The sequence below is a fragment of the Rattus rattus genome, chromosome 6 (genome assembly GCF_011064425.1).
Source record: "Rattus rattus isolate New Zealand chromosome 6, Rrattus_CSIRO_v1, whole genome shotgun sequence".
Taxonomy (NCBI): Eukaryota; Metazoa; Chordata; class Mammalia; order Rodentia; family Muridae; genus Rattus; species Rattus rattus.
This window is the reverse complement of record NC_046159.1, coordinates 19,967,748-19,989,309: the sequence shown is the minus strand read 5'-3', so window position 1 is coordinate 19,989,309 and position 21,562 is coordinate 19,967,748. Positions and strand designations below refer to the sequence as shown.

Below are 21,562 nucleotides of genomic sequence, written 5' to 3'. Positions count from 1 at the left end.
TAGATGCTTGCGCACAGTGACACAGGCACAGGTCAGAGATCCTGCAGCTTTGCCAAATGTGTGAGTATGCATGAGAAAGCATGTGTACATATGCATGTGCATGGACAAGAAGTATTTTCTGCGACAGGGGAGGACAAAAGGACTCTAGACACCTGTGCGTTAGCCTTGCATCATAATAACAAAACTGAGATCCAGAAGATCTAGGGTCCAAGTTGCACATGTACATTGAGAGCTTCAGCCTCGACCCACTGGGAAACACTGACTGATTAAGCCTTTCAGGTGCTGGGGTGGGAAGAACACCAAGGACCCCTGTGGTGTCCCCTACTCAACATGTTTACGTCTTCCACAGGCCCAGCCGCCATGGCGCACTGCAAGACAGAGCAGGATGACTGGCTGCTGGCCCACCTGAAGTACCTGCTGTTTATCTTCAACTTCTTCTTCTGGGTAAGTGCAGGCTACGACACACCCCTCCCCACACCCACAGTCTGGCCATATGCACTTTTGAGTCACTGCCAAGGTGGACTTCTCCCAAGCTGATGACCACCATCCTGCCTGCTGCTCAAAGTCAGCCCTGCCCTGGCTATGAAGGTGGGAGGAATCCAGGCTGCAGCTCTCATGGAGTCCAGGACACCACATCGAGACTGAACTGTGTGGTCTATCTATCTTCCCTGCCACTAGCCCATCATGCCCATGTTATCCTGACTGCCGAAATGATGCCTCCCTTCCCCCACTGAAACCCTCTGGCATTGCCCCAATCTCGGCTGCACTGAGGGATGGTCTCTGTGGCACTTGACACAAGTTCCCCACAGCAGTGTGGCCTCTGCTCTCCAAGGTGATTGACCTGGCTGATTAGGAACACAATACAATTAATCCCCAGATGGCCAGTAGAGATGTTGCCTTTTATTCCAATTCATTTATTAAGATGATACCTTAATTATCATTAAGATGATAAGCCTGAAAATGTCCCCCAAACAACATCCTGATGAGACAGGGCTAGCCTCCAGGTATCAACCAGGTAAGGGATCACCCCCTTCCCCCAACACACACACACACACACACACACACACACACACACCATACCCTGAAACACAGAGGAACCAGAGAACCAAGGAACCATTGGCCCCAAGCTCCTTCCTGGCCAAGATAGCAGCTCAGGATAGGTTTCAAAGCATAGAAAATCTGACAGCATCAGACACTGTCTGTTAAAACGATAGGCACAGTGTTTGCTTAAATATGGTTTTTGCAAAGTTGCTGTGAGTAAAAAATAAAACAACTTGCTCTGATCTTCCCAGGAAAGAGTTTTCTGGAACAGGGAGGCCCAGGGGTACAGATCCTGGGTTATTAAGCTCTGGGGCTGAGGACTGACAACTGGGCCACATGCATAGATTTAACCCCAGATAAATCAGTGTTTAGAATTCTTGCTAAGCGTGCATTCCCCCCTCCCTCCCTCTCTCCTTACCTCCCTCCCTCCCTCTCTCCTTACCTCCCTTTATCCCTCCTCCCTCTTTCCCTCTCTTCCTTTTTTGGATGTTTTTTAAGGTTATGGGTTTCTTTTAAGTTTTTTGTTTGTTTGTTTTCTGAGACAAGGTCTCATACCGTAGCCCAGGCTGTCCCCAGACTTGTGGTAATCCTCTCAACCTCAGCCGGGATACAGGCATGAGTCGCCACATGTCTGGGTCAAGTTTTTGTTTTTTAAGACGTTTTCTCCTGACCCTACATGTCTCCTGTGTCCACTCCAAGTAATCTCCAGAGATTGACAAGTATCAAACGATGACTTCCACACATCTTACATTCAGGTTTCCTAGGGTGGCCAGGACAGTGTGCTGCAGTCCACAGAGGCATTAACCAGTAGGTTGTTACTCGAAGTTCTAGACCGAGAAGTCCATGATCAGGGGTCATGCTCAGGTCTCTCAAATTGAGCAGAATTAACCAGAGAGAAAATATTAATGGAGCAAACTCCTCTCCCAGAGAAGGTCCCCTCCTATTGGAGACATGTCCCAAAGTCCAGTTGTTGTGACTTACCTGAACCTGGTCAAAAGACAAAGAAGTGTCTGCATGCCTCCCATGGGGTCACCATGGCTTTGCCTTCCCTGAAGAACTACAATGCAGGCAATGGGAGAGGAGTGTCTTTCCACATCCTCCAGTCTGCTGCCCACTGCCCCTCCAATATAGAAACTGACACAGAGCACAGCCCAACCACCAGTAAAACACAAAGCTCTGCTACACCAGTGCAAACTGTCTCTTGAGTGTGGACCCACACTGCAGGGCTCTGCCAAAAGCCAGCATGGAGCAAAGTGCCCAGGATGCCAGCCTGGTGGTCATGGGTCAGCACTGAAAGACTGCACAGACACCCCAGTGACCCTCCATTCAACCCCAGCCCTCTGTGTCACTAGTACTCTTATTGTGTAGACGGGGACCTGGCTCACCAAGTTCAGTCCTTGACAGTTGTCTTGGTTATGTTTCCATTGCTTGGAATAGACAATATGAGCAAGGGAACTTACAGACAAAGAGTTTATTTGGGACTTACAGCTTCAGAGGGTGAGTCTATGCCCATCATGGTGGGGAGCAGGGCAGCAGGCAGACAGGCACAGTGCTGGAGCAGTAGCTGGGTGCACATCCTGAACCTCAAGCATGAGGCAGAGAGAACTAACTGGGAATGGATGGGCTTTTGAAATGACCATCCATTTTGAAATGAGTTTTGAAAGCCCACTCCCAGTGGCAGACCTCCTCCAACAAGGCCACACCTCCTAATCCTTCCTAAATAGTTCCACTAACTGAGGAACAAGTATTCAAACAGATGCACTTATGGGAGACATTCTTTCTTTTTATTGGATATTTTCTTTATTTACATTTCAAATGTTATCCCCTTTCCTGGTTTCCCCTCTGGCAACCTCCTATCCCATCCCCCATCCCCCTGATTCTTTGAAGGTGCTCCCCCACCCACTCACTATGGGAGACATTTTTATCAAACCACCACAACAATCCAGCTGCTAGACAATTCACTTTCACATGCACGCACACACACATATTTAGAACTGTAAGAATTAGAACTTGCTATTGTGTGATTTCTAGAACAATTGTTAATGCCCTGCTGTTAATGCAATCGGATGAATGGGTGACCATCATTTCTTCAGCAGCTTCCTCCATTCCTGGCAGGGCACTCAGAGCTTCTGGCATCATGACCTGCACGGCAAACAAGGACTGTTCACAGGAAACATTGCTCTTGAAGCTAACCTTGCCTGTATGGGGCGTGATGCCCTCTGAGACCTTTCAGTTTTGTCAATAGCACTGCCATTATTGCATGCAGGTCACAGTCCTGAGTGGGTCACATTCCCTCATCTGAGAAAAGCAAAGCAGACCCCACCCTCTCTCCCTGACCAGGACTCAAGAGCTCCCCACCCCCACCCCACATCACCCCTCCCCCAGGCCTCCTTGGATTAGTTCTGGCCAGGGATCACAGATGCCACCATTGACATACCTCCTGGGTGACCCTGAGAAGCAAACATGCCCAGTTTTTCTGTGTAGCTGCCAAAGAGACACTTTTTTTCCCCTCCTCCCCTTCCTTAAACAGCTCCCATCATCCCTCTGTTCTCTAATTTATTATTTTAATTAGCTGCTTGGCTGTGTCAATAATCAAAACATCCCCAACCTCCCAGAAGCTCTGCCAGGCTATGGGAGGAGCCTGGGAATGCTACCTCAGCTCACAGCCTGTCCTGCCTTGAGGGGCCACCCAGGCTTTGGTGCTACAATTGGGGACCCCATTTAGAGAAACATAGGCAACTGAGATGTCCAAGTGAGGGAGAGCACTTGCTGGGCAGGCCAGAGGACCTGAGTTTAAGTATACAGCATTTGTGTGCAAAGCCAGCCAGGGAGGCAGGCTGGAAACAAGAGGATCAGATCCCTGAGCTTTCTGGCTTTGGGCTAGCTCCAGGTTCAACGAGAGAGAGAGAGAGAGAGAGAGAGAGAGAGAGAGAGAGAGAGAGAGAGAGAGAGAGAGAGAGAGAGAGAGAGAGACTGACTCAGGCTAAAGACTGGGTGCAGAAACATGGAAGACTTGAGCACCACCGGCAGGGGAGGTTGGAGAACACCCCCTCTTTAGACCCTCACTTGAGAACCAGTCACTTACACCTGCCCAGTCCCTCAGGGCCTCAGAGTGGAAGGCTGACTGAAGGGTGGTTCATCAGGCAGCTATGAGAAAGCCATTTCCTGTACTCCAGGGAGGACGCGTCAGTGATGTAGCTGTTTGGGTCTTGGGTGGAATTGTCCCTTGAGTCTGGCATCGGGGCCCTGTTTGGGGTGACTTGTTCTCATCTCCCAATGCAACAGCATCAAATGGGGAGGCTTGATTCCTGGATCTCTGTGCCACTCTATCAGTAGCCAGTTGTGTGACCATAAAAAATGTCACTTTGGCCTGGACCCTAATTCCTCCCTCTAAACAATGAAAATTTCTTTTTATTTCCTTTCTTCCTTCTTCCCTCGTTCCCTCCCTCCTTCCATGGTTCTTCTCTTCCTTCCCTAAGAATATTACCCTGTACCCTAGCACTCTCCACAGTAATCCAGGGTAAATGAAGATTAAGAAGCTAAAATGGAGACACTCCGTTTATCCAGTAAAACAAACCCGTAAGGAGCATAATGATAGAGACAAGGCTTGGTGCTGGTAGAGAGGACAGCAAGGTTTGCTCCAAACAAGGTTTCTTCTGGCTTCTGAACTGCCTTTGAGAGGCGAGCCAGTGATGTGACCATCTGTCCCAGTTCCGACCCTGTGATTTTGCATATATCAGGGTAGATGAGGTTCAAGATGAGACAGTCAGAGACCCCGTGCATTCATTTCATCAGTAGAGATTTAAAAGCATGAGGAACATGCCTGCAGGTGGAATGCCACCCTGGATCTGCATGGAACAAGACCACCCCTACAAGCTTGCTCCCACAGAATTGGGCCAACAGCCAATGGCAGGGCTGGGAGAGATGCCTACCTGGTATTTGAGAAGTGCTGCCCATTAGCATCCTGCAGAGCAACTTCCTGTCATCCCTCTACGATCTAGGAGGCTCCAGCCTCAAGCAGTACAGGAGTGCCACTGGTCCTCCTGTCAGCACTGGACTCAACCAGTGCTGTGAGAACTGAAGATGCACACAAGAGTCCAGCTGACTACAGACAGGAGGTGGGGATTTGTGCTTTAAAGGTGGCCTAACCAGGGCTGTGGCAGGGCTGGAGGCAGAGCACTTGCTTAGTGTGTGCAAGGTCCTGGGTTCCATCCCAGCATGCCTCCCAAAGAGAAAGACATCCAGGTATCCAAAGAGACTGACCTTAGTTCAGACCAGGCAACCTGGTCCTAACCTCCAGTTACATCTGCTTTCCAAACCAGACTCTGGTAGTTAAAGTCAGGGTCTTTCCATGTCACCTCATAACCTGAGGGCAGGGGCTCTGGCCGACTTAGCATTAATGCTTTTCAGTGGGCATCTGTGCAAACACCGAACGATAAAGCATTGGATTAATGTTCTATACAGCGTTCCCCTAGGCCCTCCTCGGAGCTTCCTAGTGGGCTGGGGGAAAATACCACTGCCGTCTGAGGTGCAGGTCACCCCTCTACAAGAAAAATGGCCAGGAATCAGGGGTCTTGCAGACAGAGGCTGATGTGGTCACAGTCCCTCACCTAAGCTCCTGAATGCCAGGAGGAGGTGGGTAGAGTGCTACCAGAAAACAAGAGTGCAGGGCCCTCCTGCAGAACTGGAAATAGGTGCACACTTGTAACGGGCTTGGAGGAAGTTTGCTGGAATAAAGAGAATAGTTAGCATAAGAAGGATGCGGAGGAAGGAGGGATGAGTGGGGGTACAGTGTGTCCGGATTCACGCTGTCAATATATCATGTGTCATATATGTCACCACGATCATATATGTCGCACCAGGCATCTAGCCCCTATCACCTTGACCAAGTGTACAGTCTTGTTCACTGGCCCAGCTTTACTTCAGAAGCACTCGCAGTGAGTTCGAGAGCTGCAGCCATGGGCTTAGGAGATTGATCAGGAGATGTCAAAGCACTTGCCATGCAAGCGTGAAGCCCTGAGTTCGAATCCCCAGAACCCATGTCAAACCAACCACAAGAGAGCACGGTCTGCAATCTCATCCCTCCTGCACCAAGAGCGGGAGACAGAGACAGGAGGATCCCCTGAAGCCAGAGGGCCAGTTAGCCTGGTGTGGGCAGTAGCGAACAAGAGACACTGACTGTAGCAAATATGCACACCCCCACATACGTATCGTACCGCACATAAGACGATGAAATAGAATAGAATAAAAGATAAAGAGTGGACTCTTAAGAGGCCGTTAGAGCCAGCGTATAAAAGAAGGAAAACTAACCGAGTGAAGCAAATGTTTAAAGGCCTCCAGGAAAATGAGGAGAGTCTGGGCTCTGTTTGGGGGAGTGGTACGCAGATCAGTAAGGGGCCCAGCTCACCCGCCTTAGAGGGAGAGCTGAGGGATGATCTGGGACAGGAGCCAGGGTGGACCATACAGTGAGGATAAGAAGGTGGGTCTCACAGCAGGTGGAATCAGCATGCGGATGTCACAGAGAGGCATCGGTGCCCCCACAAAGGCTGTTGGGTACATGAGTGATGTTGGCATCATGGAGGCTACCCAGGAAGCATTCAGGAATGAGGAGCATGGTCCTGAGTGGGCCAGCCCTTCTACCTGACCCCAAACATTTCCAGAATACCACAGAGCAGGTAGTAAGCAGCCCTGCTCTGCCCCAGCACCCCTGACACATGGCCCTTCACCCTGTGTTTCTTGCTTTTCCACACCACAGGCGACCCATTACAGGGGGCGACAAACCCAGCCCAGGGCGTCCTTCTTAAAAGTCCCATAGCTTCCTGTGTAATCCAGCAAAGAAACCCTACCTGTGAAATCCTGATACCTGACACACACACACACACACACACACACACACACACACACACACACACACACACACACAGAGAGAGTGTTTTCTGGTGCACTGGCTACAGGCCGTGGCAAGAAATCCAGCTACTATTGGACAGAAAACCATCTCTGTCCTACAAAGACCTGACACCAAGCTGATGCAAACGGCTGAGGAAACCGGATCTGGGGTCAGCGCTCTACCCCACAGTCCCTGCCCAGTGGTCCAGTCAGCAGATAAAGACACTGGGACTTAAAGAAGTTGCCCCACCCCCACACAGTTAGTCATACAACCATAAGGACTTAGCCCAGTCCTTCTGGCTTCTGCCCTCCTGTGACACCTGGTGACCCATCCCAGTAATGAACCCTTTTACTTCTCGTTCAGAGGTGGAGGTGACCGAGTCCTATATAACAAATCAAAGTCTCTGAAGGAGGTGATAAAGACCCTCCTGCTCCTCAAGGCTAGTTACATAGCTAGTGCTAGTCCCCAGTAGCCACCTTCTCTACTAGTTGGAACCTTCAGAACCATTGATTCGTGTCAGTCTCTTGCTTTCTTTGGATTATCAGACCCAGCATAAACTTGTCTTCTAGGCCGTGATTAGGCACTTTCAGATCCTGTGCTGCGGCTGGAGACCCAGCTTCCCTATCAGACCTGATATTTTGCAGGATCTGCAAGTACTGGGCAAAGAAAGCACTCTGCTCAAGCCCCGAACCTAAGTCATTCTTAGGGGAGGAGACAGGACTTTGAGAAGTTTCACAGGCCAACTGTTCTATGGAACTTCACACAGCGCCACCTACTGGGGAGAGGGTAGGACGCTTAGATCTGTGCTGTGAGTCTCAAAGGGGCACCTGGGATCTTTCTAAAAGGTCCCTGCCTGGGTCTTCCTCCCAGGGGTGCTGATTGACCCGGGCTCCAGCCCTGGTTTTTCATAGCTCCTCAGTGATTGTGCAGCCAGGACTCTGAGGATGTGGAGAAAACATGGAGACTTACCTGGACGTGTTCTTTGCCCATAGTGTGCAGGCAGACTTCAGCCCTGGATCCCAAATGCATTACTTTATGTGTTAAATTTTAACAATTTTTTTTAATTTAAAAAAAAATTCAGCTTCTGAGTGGCTCCGTGTACCCTAGCAGATTACCTGTCCACAAGCCAGCCTGAGCTTACCCTTCTGAGGGTCCTAGATACAAGTGCTCATGTTGCTGGTTTGGGAATGGCTGGGGGTTCACGATTAGCTCACCGAATAGAAAATATATGTCTGTTTCAATACAGAGATTAAGTGCATTAAACCCCACGTCTCTCAGCTATTTGGTGGCGTTATAATGCATCGTGATCACAGTGACTATCTCATGATGTTCACAATTAACTAAAGAGTTAATTTGTTTTGATGTGGGGGCATAGGGGGGAGGGAAAGAAAGAGGGGGAGGGGAGGGGAGGGATGGGGAGGGAGAGGTTATTTCTTAGTTAATGCACTGTGTTTGTTAGGCCAAGACCTCAACGTGTATCTTGGGCCGAAGTTTGCCGGTACACCATGGACCAAGCAACATCCAGATTAGTCCTTGGAAGAAAGTAACTGAGGAGGTCTTTAGGAGATGTAGATTAGAACCACCAATCTAGTGAGGCTCTCTCAACTTAAACGATGAAGAACTGAGGAGCAAAGACATCAAAGGACTGTCTCCGTCTCCCAGCTGGATTGTTCAGAGTTGAGGTCCTCCCTCAAGCTTTCTAGGCAATCCAGTTATATGAGGGAGTAGTGGGGGCGATGTTTTACTCAAAGCTCCCAGTGGTCATGGAAGCTGACCAACAGGGGTAACCACTAGTCATTCACGTGCCTTGTTCAGCTCCAGCCACCCAGACTCAGAGCATTCATAGGAATTGTGTGGGGCATAGATAACCTTCACCCATGGGGGTCTCTGAACGTCTACTGCGTCCTGGGATTCCTGACTCTAAGTACGATTTGTAGGCTATGTCATTGCTGCTGTTAGTAGCACTAAGAAAAGGTGCTGGCAAGTATAGCGTACGGTGCTACTCATCCAAAGTGCACCCTAAGTTTAGAGAGGTTACAATGGACAGGGGGAACTGTGTCTTAAGTGCTGGAGAGAGGCTGGCCTCTCCAGTTCCATTTAGCAGCACAGCTGTGGTCCTGTGTAGTGCCCTTACGCTGACTTCTCTTGGAAGTACCAATGGAGACAAAAGAGTGCTTGGGGGGAAAAAAAAGCATCCATTTGAACAGCAGAAGCGGAGGATCAGGCACACCCACTTTGTCAGATCCAAGCACAGTCTTGCCTCTGTCCTCAAAAGACCTGGCCCTGAATCTCAGTTCTGAAACTAATGGTGTCATCCGGGGCACACTGCTATTCCCCACAAGCCTCGGTTTCCTTCCTCATCTGCTACGCAGGATAATATATCAGGCTCCACCCTCCCCCAGATGGTTGTAATCCTTAGATAAGGAATGGGCAGATTACGTGTCAATCACATGATCTAAGTGCCTGGGGTGTGCTAATTCCTAAGAACCCCCAGGCGTTGCTCTCCTGAGGTCTGTCACTGTGCAGAACAGAGAATGGGAAAATGACCGTGGAGTCACTGTGGTACAGATGAGGAACCTTTTACAGGGAGGAGCATCCCAGGGGTGGGCAGAAATGGAGTGGGGGAGGAGCAGGCCCCTCTAGCTTTGACCATAGTAAGATCTCTAAGGAAGCTTCCACTGTTCATCTGGAGGAAGGGGCCCATTCTTAAATGGGGACCTGGAGACCAGAGGCAAGAAGAAGTTGACCTTCCCAGGATCAGAGGGCAGAGCTTCTTAGAAATCCCCAAGCCCTGGGCAAATAGCTCTCCTAGTTCATGTGTGGCACCTGTAGTACACGCGTGGAGTGTAAATGCATTCTTCTAAGCATCGCCCCCACCAAAGCGACTCTTTGGCCTCATGATCCCTGGATGCTACTTCTAGTTGTACTCCACGACACTCTTCCTCAGCAGCAGTTCTCAGACCAGCAAGGTCCTATCCCAGAGCCATCTCAAGGCCAAACTGGACAGTTAACTCCCTCCCCATTCTGTGCAGGAGTATGAGGAGCATGGACGCGTTTCCAAGGAGCAGGCACTGTGGACACGTCCTAGCTCTGCGTCACTCCTGGATCTATCCCTCCTAGAAGCAAGACCTCAGGCAGGGCACTTTTCTTCAGTAGTTCTGTTTCTTGCTGCCACCCAAATGTGAGCATGGACCAGCATGAAAGGCTCTCTGGGAAATTTTCGAAGAGACCAAGGAGCATAACTGAGGAAGAGAGAGCCCAGAATGGCATGGGGAAGGTAAAGGGGCTTCATCCCTGGTCAGTAAGAAGCATAGATTTGGGCTCAGACTTAGATTCGAAATTCCTCTGCACCTGTGAGGGATTTATAAACTGAAATTTTATAAACTGAAATTCCCTCCCCCTTTAGACCCTTTCGAAGACTAACTGACAAGGGGCCTGATAAGTATCTGTTGCCCAGTGGGCACTAGACAGAAGGCGCCACCTGACCGGCCTTGTGTCTCTGCAGGTAGGTGGGGCAGCCGTCATGGCCGTGGGTATCTGGACACTGGTGGAGAAGAGTGTTTACCTCAGCATCTTGGCCTCCAGCACGTTTGCTGCCTCTGCCTACGTCCTCATTTTCGTTGGCGGTCTTGTCATGACAACTGGCTTCCTGGGCTTCGGGGCCATCATCCGGGAGCAGAAGAGCTGTCTCTCCACAGTGAGTGTTCTCCTGTCCCTGTGTGGAAGCTGTCTTTCCACAGTGAGTGTCCTTCCATGGAAAGTGTGTGCTTGTGCTAGGTGGGGGCAGGGAAGCACACCACACATGCTCCCCAGGGCACTGAGGACGCTAAGGAGCCACAGCAGAGTGGCTTCTGTGATGTCTGAGATGGTTCTGTTTCTTCTTCCTCTTCTTCCTCTTCCTCTTCTTCCTCCTCTTCCCCCTCTTCTTCCTTTTCATCCTTTGTCCTTTTCTTCATCTTCTTCCTCTTCCTCTTCTTCCTCCTCCTCCTCTTCCTCTTCTTCCTCCTCTCTTTCCTCCTCTTCTTCCTCTTCTTCCTCCTCTTCCTCCTCTTCCTTCTCTCTTCCTCCTCTTCCTCTTCCTCCTCTTCCTCATCTTCTTCCTCTTCCTCTTCCTCCTCTTCTTCCTCTCCTTTTCTTTCCTCTCTTCTTCCAATTCTTCCTCCATTTTACACCTTCTCCTCTTCCTCCCCTAATCTTCCCCTTTCTTCTTCTGCCCTTTCCTGGTCACCCTCGCCCGGTGCGCAGCCTCCCCATGTCTTGCTTTCTGTTGTAGAGCAGCCCCAGACACTACGTCAGCTGTGTTTCATATGTCTCTTGACCCTAAGGGTCCTTTGTCGTGGCTAAAATCAATCAATATTCAGTTCTTAATATTACAAAATAATGAGGTGGCTTCTGATTTCCCTAGCTGATCCGTGATGTGTTGTTTCTTTTTGTTTGTTTAATTGAGCCCATGTGTTAAATCAGCTGATTTGTCTCTGCTGTCTTCTATCTCTGAGGGTGGTCACCCTACTCTACTTGTTGAAAGATTGAGTTTTGGTTCTATAGATTTCTAGCTGCTGCTGCTGCTTCTTCTTCTTCTTCTTCTTCTTCTTCTTCTTCTTCTTCTTCTTCTTCTTCTTCTTCTTCTTCTTCTTCTTCTTCTTCTTCTTCTTCTTCTTCTTCTTCTTGGATATACCCCCCCCCCCGATGTGTTGCTTAATAGGTCCTTATGGCAGTGCCATGGGAAGGACGGTCAGGCTTAACTGATTCAATCATTTGTAAAGAGTATTCCATGGCTAGCATTTGTAGGCACCACAGCCTTCGTGGCAGCTTCTTCCTGGGGGTCTGGGGAAACACCCATAGCATCTATGCAGGGTCAGGAAAGAGGCCAGGGAGGAGCCAGCAGGGACCCTGAGGCTGAGAGCACCTCAGGTTCTACAAACCCAGTTCTCTGATACCCTTTGTCTGTGACTGACTCTAGCCTCTGTCCCCACCCCAGACTAAGCCTAATGTTCAGAAGAGAAGAAACAGCAGAGAAAACTGGGGGGGGGGGAGCGGCAGCTTGGGCTTTGTCAGGAAACCTAAGCTGCAGAATAGATCCAACTTTCAAAGAGAAATCAGGCTGAGCCTGAACGAAAGCAGGCAGTGGGAAGAAGCTCCAAAGGGCTCTTGAGTTACCTGTACCCACTCTGCATCCCAGCCCCACCACCCACCATAGACTGTGCAGTTCTGTCTTGCACTCATCCTAGGGAGTGGAAGGCAGGGCTTGCAGCGGGAAACCTGAGGCCTGGCCCCTGCAGCAGCTCTCAAAGCAGCGACCTAGTTTTTGGCCTGGATATAAAAGCCGCTCTATGCAGACCCAGCTGGATGGTGCTCCCGTTTTGAAGAATTCCTTCCTTTGACTCTGGGGAAGAGCTTCGAGCCAGGGTGCTGGCAGGGTACATGCTGATATGTAGGCTAAAGTTCTTCAGGAGGTGTACTAGGAGGCACCTTCCAGAGTGGAGCAAGGGTAGTGAGAGCAGACACAGTCTGCTGGTCATCCCTCACATGGCAAGAGCATGGTCATCCCTTGAAGCCCATATGAACTGGCTCTTGGAACAGCACACACACACACACACACACACACACACACACACACACACACACACCCCCTAAAGCCTTATAGTCAAGTGCCTTATATAGAATGGTGTGATATTCATATACATTCCATATCCATACTCTTTAAAAATCTTTAGCTCCTGTCCTGGCTGGTTTTGTGTGTCAAATTGACACAAACTGAAGTTATCACAGAGAAAGGAACCTCCCTTGAGGAAATGCCTCCATGAGACCCAGCTGTAAGGCATTTTCTCAAGTAGAGATCAAGAGTGGGAGGGCCCATTGTGGGTGATGCCTCCCTGGGATGGTGGTCTTGGGTTCTATAAGAGAGCAAGCTGAGCAAGCCAGGGGAAGCAAGGCAGTAAGAAACATCCCTCCATGGCCTCTGCATCAGCTCCTACTTCCTGACCTGCTTGAGTTCCAGTCTTGACTTCCTTTGGTGATGAACAAGAATGTGGCAGTGTAAGCTAAATAAACCCTTTCCTCCCCAACTTGCTTCTTGGTCATGATGTTTTGTGCAGGAATAGGAACCCTGACTAAGACAGCTACTTATAATACCAAATACAATGCAAGTGCCACACAAATAATTGTGCCTCATCATTAAAGGACTAATGGTGACATTCTGTACACACTAAGTGTAGCAGACCCTGTCTCCTCCACATGCACCCCAAGGCTGGTTGACTCCATGGATGTAGAAAGCCAAGTCTTTCTCCAACAGATGGTGAAGAGTTGGCCACCTAAGGTCCCTGAGAGACTTTGGCATGTCCCAGATCTGACCACTCTGCTGGAGGAAGACACTGGGTCATAAGAATTCAAGCAGAGGACTGTCCTATGCTTCAGCGACCAGCCCTCGTGAGGACTGAGTCTCAGGGAGATGCGATTATCAGGTCCAGAGAAAGATCTTTCCTTGGGAGGCTCAGTTCCTGGGTCCGTGTCCTGCTGTACTCTGAGAGGCCTGAGATTCTAGATGAGCTGTTGTCCCTGTCCCTAGAGCCTGTCCCAGAAAGGCAGGCGTCTGAGTCCTGTGCTTCCTTCCTTCCTACCATGGACTGCCTTACAGGGCATCTCAGGGAACATGAGGTAGAGGAGGAGCCATCTGCTGGGGAGACCAGGGCTCCCTCCTGACAGCCTAAGAAGGAATGCAGACGCTGTCCCTTAAGGACCCAGCTTCTGACTCAGCCATCATCTAGGGGGTGAGGTGTCCCCAGCAGCTTCGGGAAGCAGCCTCTGCTGACTAGGCACAGCTTGCTGACGACACAGATGGCCACTGTTCGCTGAGCACCGCGCCGGCTGCTCCTCACACTCCACCAACCCTGCGAAGGCACTGCCATCTGCCCATCCTCTTTGCTCTCAGCCCTGGTGCCTGCTCTCTCACTCAGGCCTCACATGCCCACAGAGCTTCTCAGGCTCCTGATGTGCACTTGACAGGAGCTGGGGAGCAGGTACAGGTGAAGCGAGCACCAGGGAGCAGGCTTAGCCAAGCAGATAGGAGGCAGAAAGCAATCACATTGTCCGGAAAGGAGAAAAAGAGAGAGAGAGAGAGAGAGAGAGAGAGAGAGAGAGAGAGAGAGAGAGAGAGAGACCAGAGTTGCCTTTGAGTGTTAGCAGGTCAGAGCCAAAGGAGATTGGGAAGGGAAATTATGATAGGGTCTAGTCTAGCTGCCTGGTCCTCCTGGTTACTAGTTACTCCAGTGCTCACAACCTGTGAGGGTGTTGAGGCAGTGGAAAAATACAACGAACACCTGTAGGAAGGAGCAAATGGTCCATCTCCTATGATCTGACCTAGTATACCTCCTGTCCCCAGAGGGGCAAGATTCACTCTTTTTTACAGCTGAGGCGTTAAGACCCAAAGATACGGAGCGGCTGAACCCAGCATGCAGGACTCCCCTCTACAGCCCACTTCCCCTCAAGGCAGGATCTCCATGGTTCAACAGTCAGGTCTAGAATTTGCCCAGAAAGTTATGTAGAAGTAAGGGTAGTGTATGATCTCCAAGTATGCTCTTAGATTAGAGATACAAGATAGGGCAGGCTGGGGCTGGGGATTTAGCTCAGTGGTAGAGCGCTTGCCTAGCAAGCGCAAGGCCCTGGGTTTCGGAAAAAAAAAAAAAAAAGATAGGGCAGGCTGTTGGTCCACCTATGACTGCATGTGTGTATGTGCACTTGCACAAGTATATACATGTGCGCGCGCGTGCATGTGTGCATGCGTGTGCGTGTGTGTGTGTGTGTGCGCACACGCGCACATACACACATTCTGAATGTTTTTCAGTATATTCTAGAACTTTCTCGGTGCTCCACCTGGAGTGTGGGATGTAAGGGCCCCCTTCAGGGATTACCCACTCCCATGTTACAGAGCCACCCTTCCTAAATGCGTGCTGTCACCCTGGCAGCCCTGACGTGTCACATGGCCAATATTTCTACTTTGGAGTGAATCGGGGAACAAGTTACCAGAAATCGCCCCACATTCTTGGCATTTTGTTTGGAAAAAGACACTAGCCTGTGCCCTGCTAGGGGGATCAAAGGTATAGAAAACAGTCAGTGTGTACGGTAGATAAGACCCTGCCCCAGAGTTGTGACTTCACCAGGCTTTGTGGTCCAGGTCTGGCTAAGAAAGAATGGAGAGAGAGAAAGAGTAATGCCCTTGGGAAGGGGCTGACAGGAAAGTGTGCTGGGTGTGAGAGGAGGACGGTTCATTTCTGCAGGTCACTGGGTTTTCCTCCATTGGAATCTGAGCTCATTTCAATTGAAGTCCTTTCTCAGTGAGCCCAGCAGAGCCAGTTGTGTGACTCTGGGTCTCTGTGCAGCCACTGCAAGGTCTGTTCTTGGGACATTGGTGCTGACCTGGGAGTGGAAAGATGTTCTCCAGTTCTATTGGAAGGGAGTTACAGGCCCCCAGAGCCGTGGCTGTAAGATCTGACCCTCTGGGACTTCCTGGGTCTGTTTCAAAGATTTAAGTGCCACCAAACAGAGCAGCACAGAGGACCACTCTGGCTGAGTGACAGGCAGAGCAAGGCAAGTCAGTGAATCACAGGGGAGGGCACAGTTGGGCTGTAGCGGGTAGATCCTGGTGTCCTCTGAACTTCTCACTGTGGCAACTTCTAAGGGGGATGTGTCCTCACCCAGGCTGTGGGCACGTTGGGAGCAGCGCCCTAAAAATAACTGCTAATTTAGGTCCCTTCTCAAAGGAGTTGTGCTATGATGTGTTGATTAGAGCTATGCTTTTATGATCTTTATATAACGTGGCTTCCTCATTATCCCCACACTGCGTCGTCTGTAGCAATGGAGTTACTACAGTGCCTAGGAGAGGCTGGGTCACTCACCCAAGCTGGAGGTTGCACAGCAAGCTGGGCAGGCTGGGAAAGCAAAGCAAAAGCAAACAAACAAACAAAAAACCAAACCTGCTTGTGAGTACCAGTCCAGATATATCTGCTGTGAGTTCTAGTCTTTGCCCTCCTAGCTAACAAAACCTCAGAGGACCAGATGGAAGCGTTGTGATTCAGGGTCCCTGGTTTCCAGAAACTGGGTTCTAGAACTTACTTTTTTCACCCATCCCCTCCTTAAAAGTAAAAAAAGCTCCTGACAAAGACCCAGTTTAGTCTGAGCCATCCATCACAATCTTCATTTGGCTGAAGATATAAACGTTTGCAGGGCCCACATTCCAGATTCTAAAAATAGGCCCCTCCTTTGATCTGGGTGGCATGGGTCCTGGTCATCATCAGCTTTCGGCTCAGATGGCCTGAATATTCTCTCTCTCTCTCTCTCTCTCTCTCTCTCTCTCTCTCTCTCTCTCTCTCTCTCTCTCAGCTAAAATAGAAGACCTGATGTGAATAATTTAAAGTCCATCCCTTTTCCCTTCTTGGTTCTTATAGCAAGCCGATCGCTGCTTTCTGGCCCCAAGGATGAGCTATTCCTGTCCCCAAAGACTGTCTCCTTCTTAGGAAAATGACTTTTAGGGGCTGCAGACATGCCAGGACGAAGGGAGTAGGAGGAAGGGATATCTAGCCTTGGTGCAAGTAGGCCAGCCCCTCCCTAGACTCTTCCTGGGGATGCTTGAGGACACTCCTACCCCCACCGCAGTCCAACCCCGACGCCCGCCATCCCAATGCCGGTCTTTGATCTTTTCACTTTTCTCTTTGGGGACCACTGTTTGTGGAGCTGGACTCACTGTTTCTCCTTTGGGGCTTCCTGCTGCCTCCATCTGATTAAAGATTTCAAAAGGTTGTTAACACAGAGGGAGAAATGAATAAAGGCAGAGCAGTCCTCTCCAGAAAACATCTGAAGGAACTTATCATCTCTCTACCGAAACTGGGCTTTTAATGCTGCCTGTGTTAGCCCAAGGAAGCAGTGAGAGTAAGTTCTGAGTTAAACAATTCAAAGTTCGATGCCTGAAAGGACAGTGAGGCAGGAAGTGGGTGACTCAGGGTACTGGATTCCCATCTGTCCTTGGTCATTTTAGGAATTGCTTCTTTCATAGGCAGGACAGAACAGAGAGCAAGAAGGTTCTGGGCTGCGTTGCTTATGAGTCTGCTGGTGTCTCAGTACTCACGTTTGTATAATACACACACACACACACACACACACACACACACACACACACACACACACACACATTCACTTTTCCTGTCCTCACTGAACAGTGACATCCAGCCAGGAAAATCACTGTGGTGTGGGGTGCCCATAGAAGCAGGCAGGTGTCTACAGAGGACATGACACACATCTATGACAAAGCACACAACCGAAGCAGACTGTCTAACATCTGCTGGGCCCCAGACTCTGCCAAAACTTCAAAGCTCTGTTTGCTGATCCTGATCAGAGCAACACAGGGACTACCTCCAAGCACAGGACACTCCCTTTACAGGTTCCACATCTTTCCTACACAACCATCCATGAGCTCGGACCCTTCTGGGAAGGCCATCTAGACCAAGGGACAGTTAGACTGGACTTGAGGAGGCTGGAGACCATGGTCTTAAAGATGGTTGGATGGTTGGAGAGTTGGCCATGTGAACCATGGAAAGAGGGAGAAGGAGGAGGAGGAGGTGATGACAGTGGTGCGGACAGGAGAGTCAGGTGTCAAGTCATAGCTTCCCTGTGGCCTGTGAGATTGCCTAGTGGAGAGCTTTTATGACAACTTGATCTCCTAAGGTGCCAGCTACTCTGTTCCCAGGACTGACCCACATTGTCGCCCAGGCAAGATCCTGAAAGTGGTAGCATCTCCGCGGGTATTAGTCACCTGGTCCTAGCCAAGTGTGCAGCAACCGAAGAGCATTGCTGCCTCTGATTACTTCTAATGGTGCAGAACTAGATGCGTTTGGTGACCTTGGATGTGTCTAGGTCTTGCAGCCTGGTTTCTGGCTCCTTCCCTAGGACCTTGGCTGGAGTGTGCAGGAAACCCTCTCTTGTACCTAACCTATCTGTGTGTGTCACTGCTGCGCCCCAGCCTTGGAAACATGGGCAGCAGCAGTGCCCACCCCTCGTGCCTGGCAAACCTGAAGATTGCTCCCCTCTCTGGGTGGCTGGCCCTCATTCCGAAGCCTGTGAACCAGGCTGCAGAAAGCACCCATGGAAGATAATGAAACTATCAGGGAAGAGGTAGCCTGTGGAGAGAAGGGGTCATTTTACAGAACTGAGCCCCTCCCCCACTTGTCTCTATCTGAGCAACTGAGCCTTCACCCCACACCCACCCAACCCCAGGAAGCGGCACAAACAGGGCTGTTGTGTTATTTTGCCTGGAGAGACATTTGTTCACATCAAGTGGGTACTGATGACACACTAAAGAAATAAATCCACCCAAATCTACCTTGAGGCAGCAGTGGGTACACCCGGGGAACTTACTGTTGTGACTCTAACAGTACCCCAGTTACTCACAGGAACGTAAGTGACCCTCAGCAAGCTACTTCATTCAAGAACTCACCCATATGGATGCCAACTTGAAACTTGGGTCCTTGAGCTTCCTATAACTTGCAGACGGCTCCACCGAAGAGACGCCTCTCCTTCACAAATACTATTTTTATAACCTCAGGGTATGACATGGTGAATCTTTCTGAGTCTCCTGATCCCTGTAAGTTCCCTGAGCTTCCGGACTCTAATGAGTCAGCTTGTCTCTTTAGGACTTGAGGAAGTAGCTACACAAAAGAGAAAGATTGCCTTCCATTGGACACTCGGCAGCAGGCCTTGGGGCTGAGGCCCCCTCTACATGGAACCAGAAGAGGAGCGGCGGTAGTAGATGTCTGGCTGTGTCCCCTTCGTGGTTAGTGCTGTACTTGACTGTGGGAAAGCCTTCGTGTTGTCTGTCTGTGGTCGGGGCCCTAATACCGAACACTGAGGTTTTAGGGACACTTCAGTCAGTTGAACTGTAACACCCCAGAAACTAGACGGCTGAGGTCTGGAACCCGCTACGGTAACTCATGAAGCTGACTGAAACACATGGCTTTCCACCTGCAGCCAGCAGCCTCAGCCCTTCTAGCTGTGACAAGCACACATACCGCCCTTAGCCTACTACAAAGCAGACAATGTGACATCCCAAGGTCAGGCTGGTCCCAAAGCAAGGACACAAGACCGGCTCACCAAGCAGAGAGCACTGCACAGCAACAAGGATGCACTAGGGAGGGAGGAAGCCGTCTGACTCTTCCTGGCCAGAAGAGCATGCTGTACAAACACCTCCCTCCCACCTCTGCTTGCATTGAATGCACAAGACCTGGAGGGTGGGAACTTTACCCTAATCACAGAGCATCTTATCACAGAGGCAAGCCGGGCCACTTTCTGTGTCACTACCTCCCAACCAGGACCACCTTTCTCTGTACCTGAGCATTGCCACCTCCAGCAGCATGCCCAATAGACCCAGGTTTTTGTTTGCTGCTTGCTTGCTTTGTTGTTGTTGTTGTTTGTTTGTTTGTTTGTTTACAACCAGTTCCCGTGCTTCGTCACCCCTCACCTCCAAGCTTCTGCAGCCAGTGCTTCATCACACACGGAAGGCTACATGCTAACAGGTGTTTGTATCCATATGTTCCCGGCTTTCCTGCTCTTCTGGACACAGTGTAGGGAAGAGAAAGGGGACTGTGATTCTACTGTTGGTTTGGTCTGCTGAGGAATATAGGACCTGAAAGCCGTTTGTACTAGTCTCGGACGCTTTGTCCTCCAAGATCTCTGACCTTTCCCACCCACCCCCACTTCCCCGGTTATCTGTTCCCTGGAGCCTAAGGTCTCCCCTCTTTTGCTCCTACTAGAAATGCCTCCTTCTCAGCCCCCTTTTCTCCATCACAGCTCTTTTCTTAGAATTCTTGCCACTAGGGACCACACTGTGGCCCTATCCTGGGCCCTGCCACCATGCCCTGCCCTCATCACATGCTACTCTATCTCCCTGTTAGCCTGTGAGAAAATAGGAAAGCCCAGACCCATCCAGGGTCTCCTGGGCAAGCTAGCCAGGTCCTCATCCATAAATCTATCAGCAGGAGGATCCTTGGCATCCCTGCGCTATGCACACCACCCCAACCCCTCTATGGGGAGCCTGCTTCTCTCTCTGAAATCAGCTGCAGGCCCTGTACGCACTCTGGATCTTGTTGTCACTCAGCTCATTCAGATGGAATCCTGGGAAATCCCCACATGAGACCTGGTGGACACCTGTCTTTGGCTTGTCTCACAGGAACTGTGTTTTGCTTCCATGGTGCTTGGATACATGCAAGGTGATCCTCTCCAGCCCCAGCAGCTAGCCCTGTACTCTGGATGACCTCTGTGCTTCTGGAACATCTCCTTCCTCCCCAGGACCTGTCAGCCCCCTCGCTGCCGTGTCTCAGTCTCCCCTCAGGCTGTTGGCCAGATATCTTCATGCTAGTTCTGATGCTGTCTATGCCCAGACCCCATCCTGTCCACCCCCAGCAGACTGAATGTGAGAGTCAGTCATAGACTGGCACAGCCTCACAGCTCCCGGGTGGGATGGCTGAAGCCCAGCATCCAGCAAGGCAAGGCTGTAGCCCGTTGACCCAGTGTGTGAGCACTGGACTGGCGCCAGGAGGACTAGAGGTCACCTTCGACCTTCCAACAGTGACATCTTGTTAGAGGAATGACTTGATGCTCCCGAGTCTATAGCCTCTCTCTTCTGCAAATAGCCAACTGCCTCCAGCTGGTGGGTAATTGTCAGAAAATAATTTGCCCCAAGGTCACTTGCTGCTTAAACAGCTGGCTCTGTCTTTTCTGGTTTGGCTTGGTCTGAAGTCCCTGGTCCTTCCCCCCACCCCTTGCTGCTGTCATCTTTCACACTCAGCTGCTGAGATTTCCGGAGGGGAAGAGGGGCTTCTCACTACTGGTTAACTATGGCCACATCTAGACTCTGCTCTTTCCTCAAGACTAGCCTGAGAATAGCCTCATATCACCACCTCTCCCAGCCCTCCATGACCAGCACCTCAACGGTTATGTGGTGATTTGGTGGCAAGCCTTGTGAACTGATTTTGTTTCTGTTTTTAAATCTCATATGCAGAATGGTGAAGGGGATGGAGGAACACTTTATTAAAGATTCCTTGTTTGTGGCAGAGTCCACGTAACAGAGGAAGTCTGAGATGGCAATTTTATAAGTCTTAAAACTGACCACAAACAGCAAAATAGATGGCACTGAACTGCCGGCCTTCGTCATTTGGTCCTGCGCATCTGACCTAGAAATTACCTGGCACTCGGCTTGGCCCAGTGCCGGGTGAGTCTGTCTGATGACTGTTTCTAATTAATTGCCCTCATGTCCCAGGGAGACGTATTTCTACATATTTCCTGCAGAGCCTCTCATTATAAAATATACTGGTTCCTTTCAGAGGATACTGTACAACCTCAGATTCCTCGGAGCGCTGTCTCTTTAGGAAGTATCTAACTTTGCTTCGAGTTGAAACTGTTCTATTAAAGAACTATCAGGGGGTGGAGGGGAGAGACAGTTCCAAGAAATAAAGGCCTTGCTGTGCAAACATGAGAATCAGAGTTCGAATCACCTGGATCCAGGCAAATGCCATTCCTACGCAATTCCCGTGGCAATGCACCTCTCCCCGGGTCACCGGGAGCAAGATCCAGCAGAGGGACCCCCAGCTTCAG

The 21,562-nt window shown here is 50.3% G+C and overlaps 1 protein-coding gene across 1 annotated transcript in view; it reads left to right on the top strand.

Moving 5' to 3' along the window:
* Positions 1 to 360: 360 nt before the first annotated feature.
* The window catches only part of Tspan11 (tetraspanin 11), a 38,318-nt gene continuing 17,116 nt past the window's right edge, over positions 361 to 21,562 (top strand). The window contains exons 1-2 of the mRNA XM_032905607.1: positions 361 to 444; positions 10,434 to 10,625. Coding sequence (XP_032761498.1) covers positions 361 to 444; positions 10,434 to 10,625 — 276 coding nt within the window. The remainder of the gene's footprint in view (positions 445 to 10,433; positions 10,626 to 21,562) is intronic.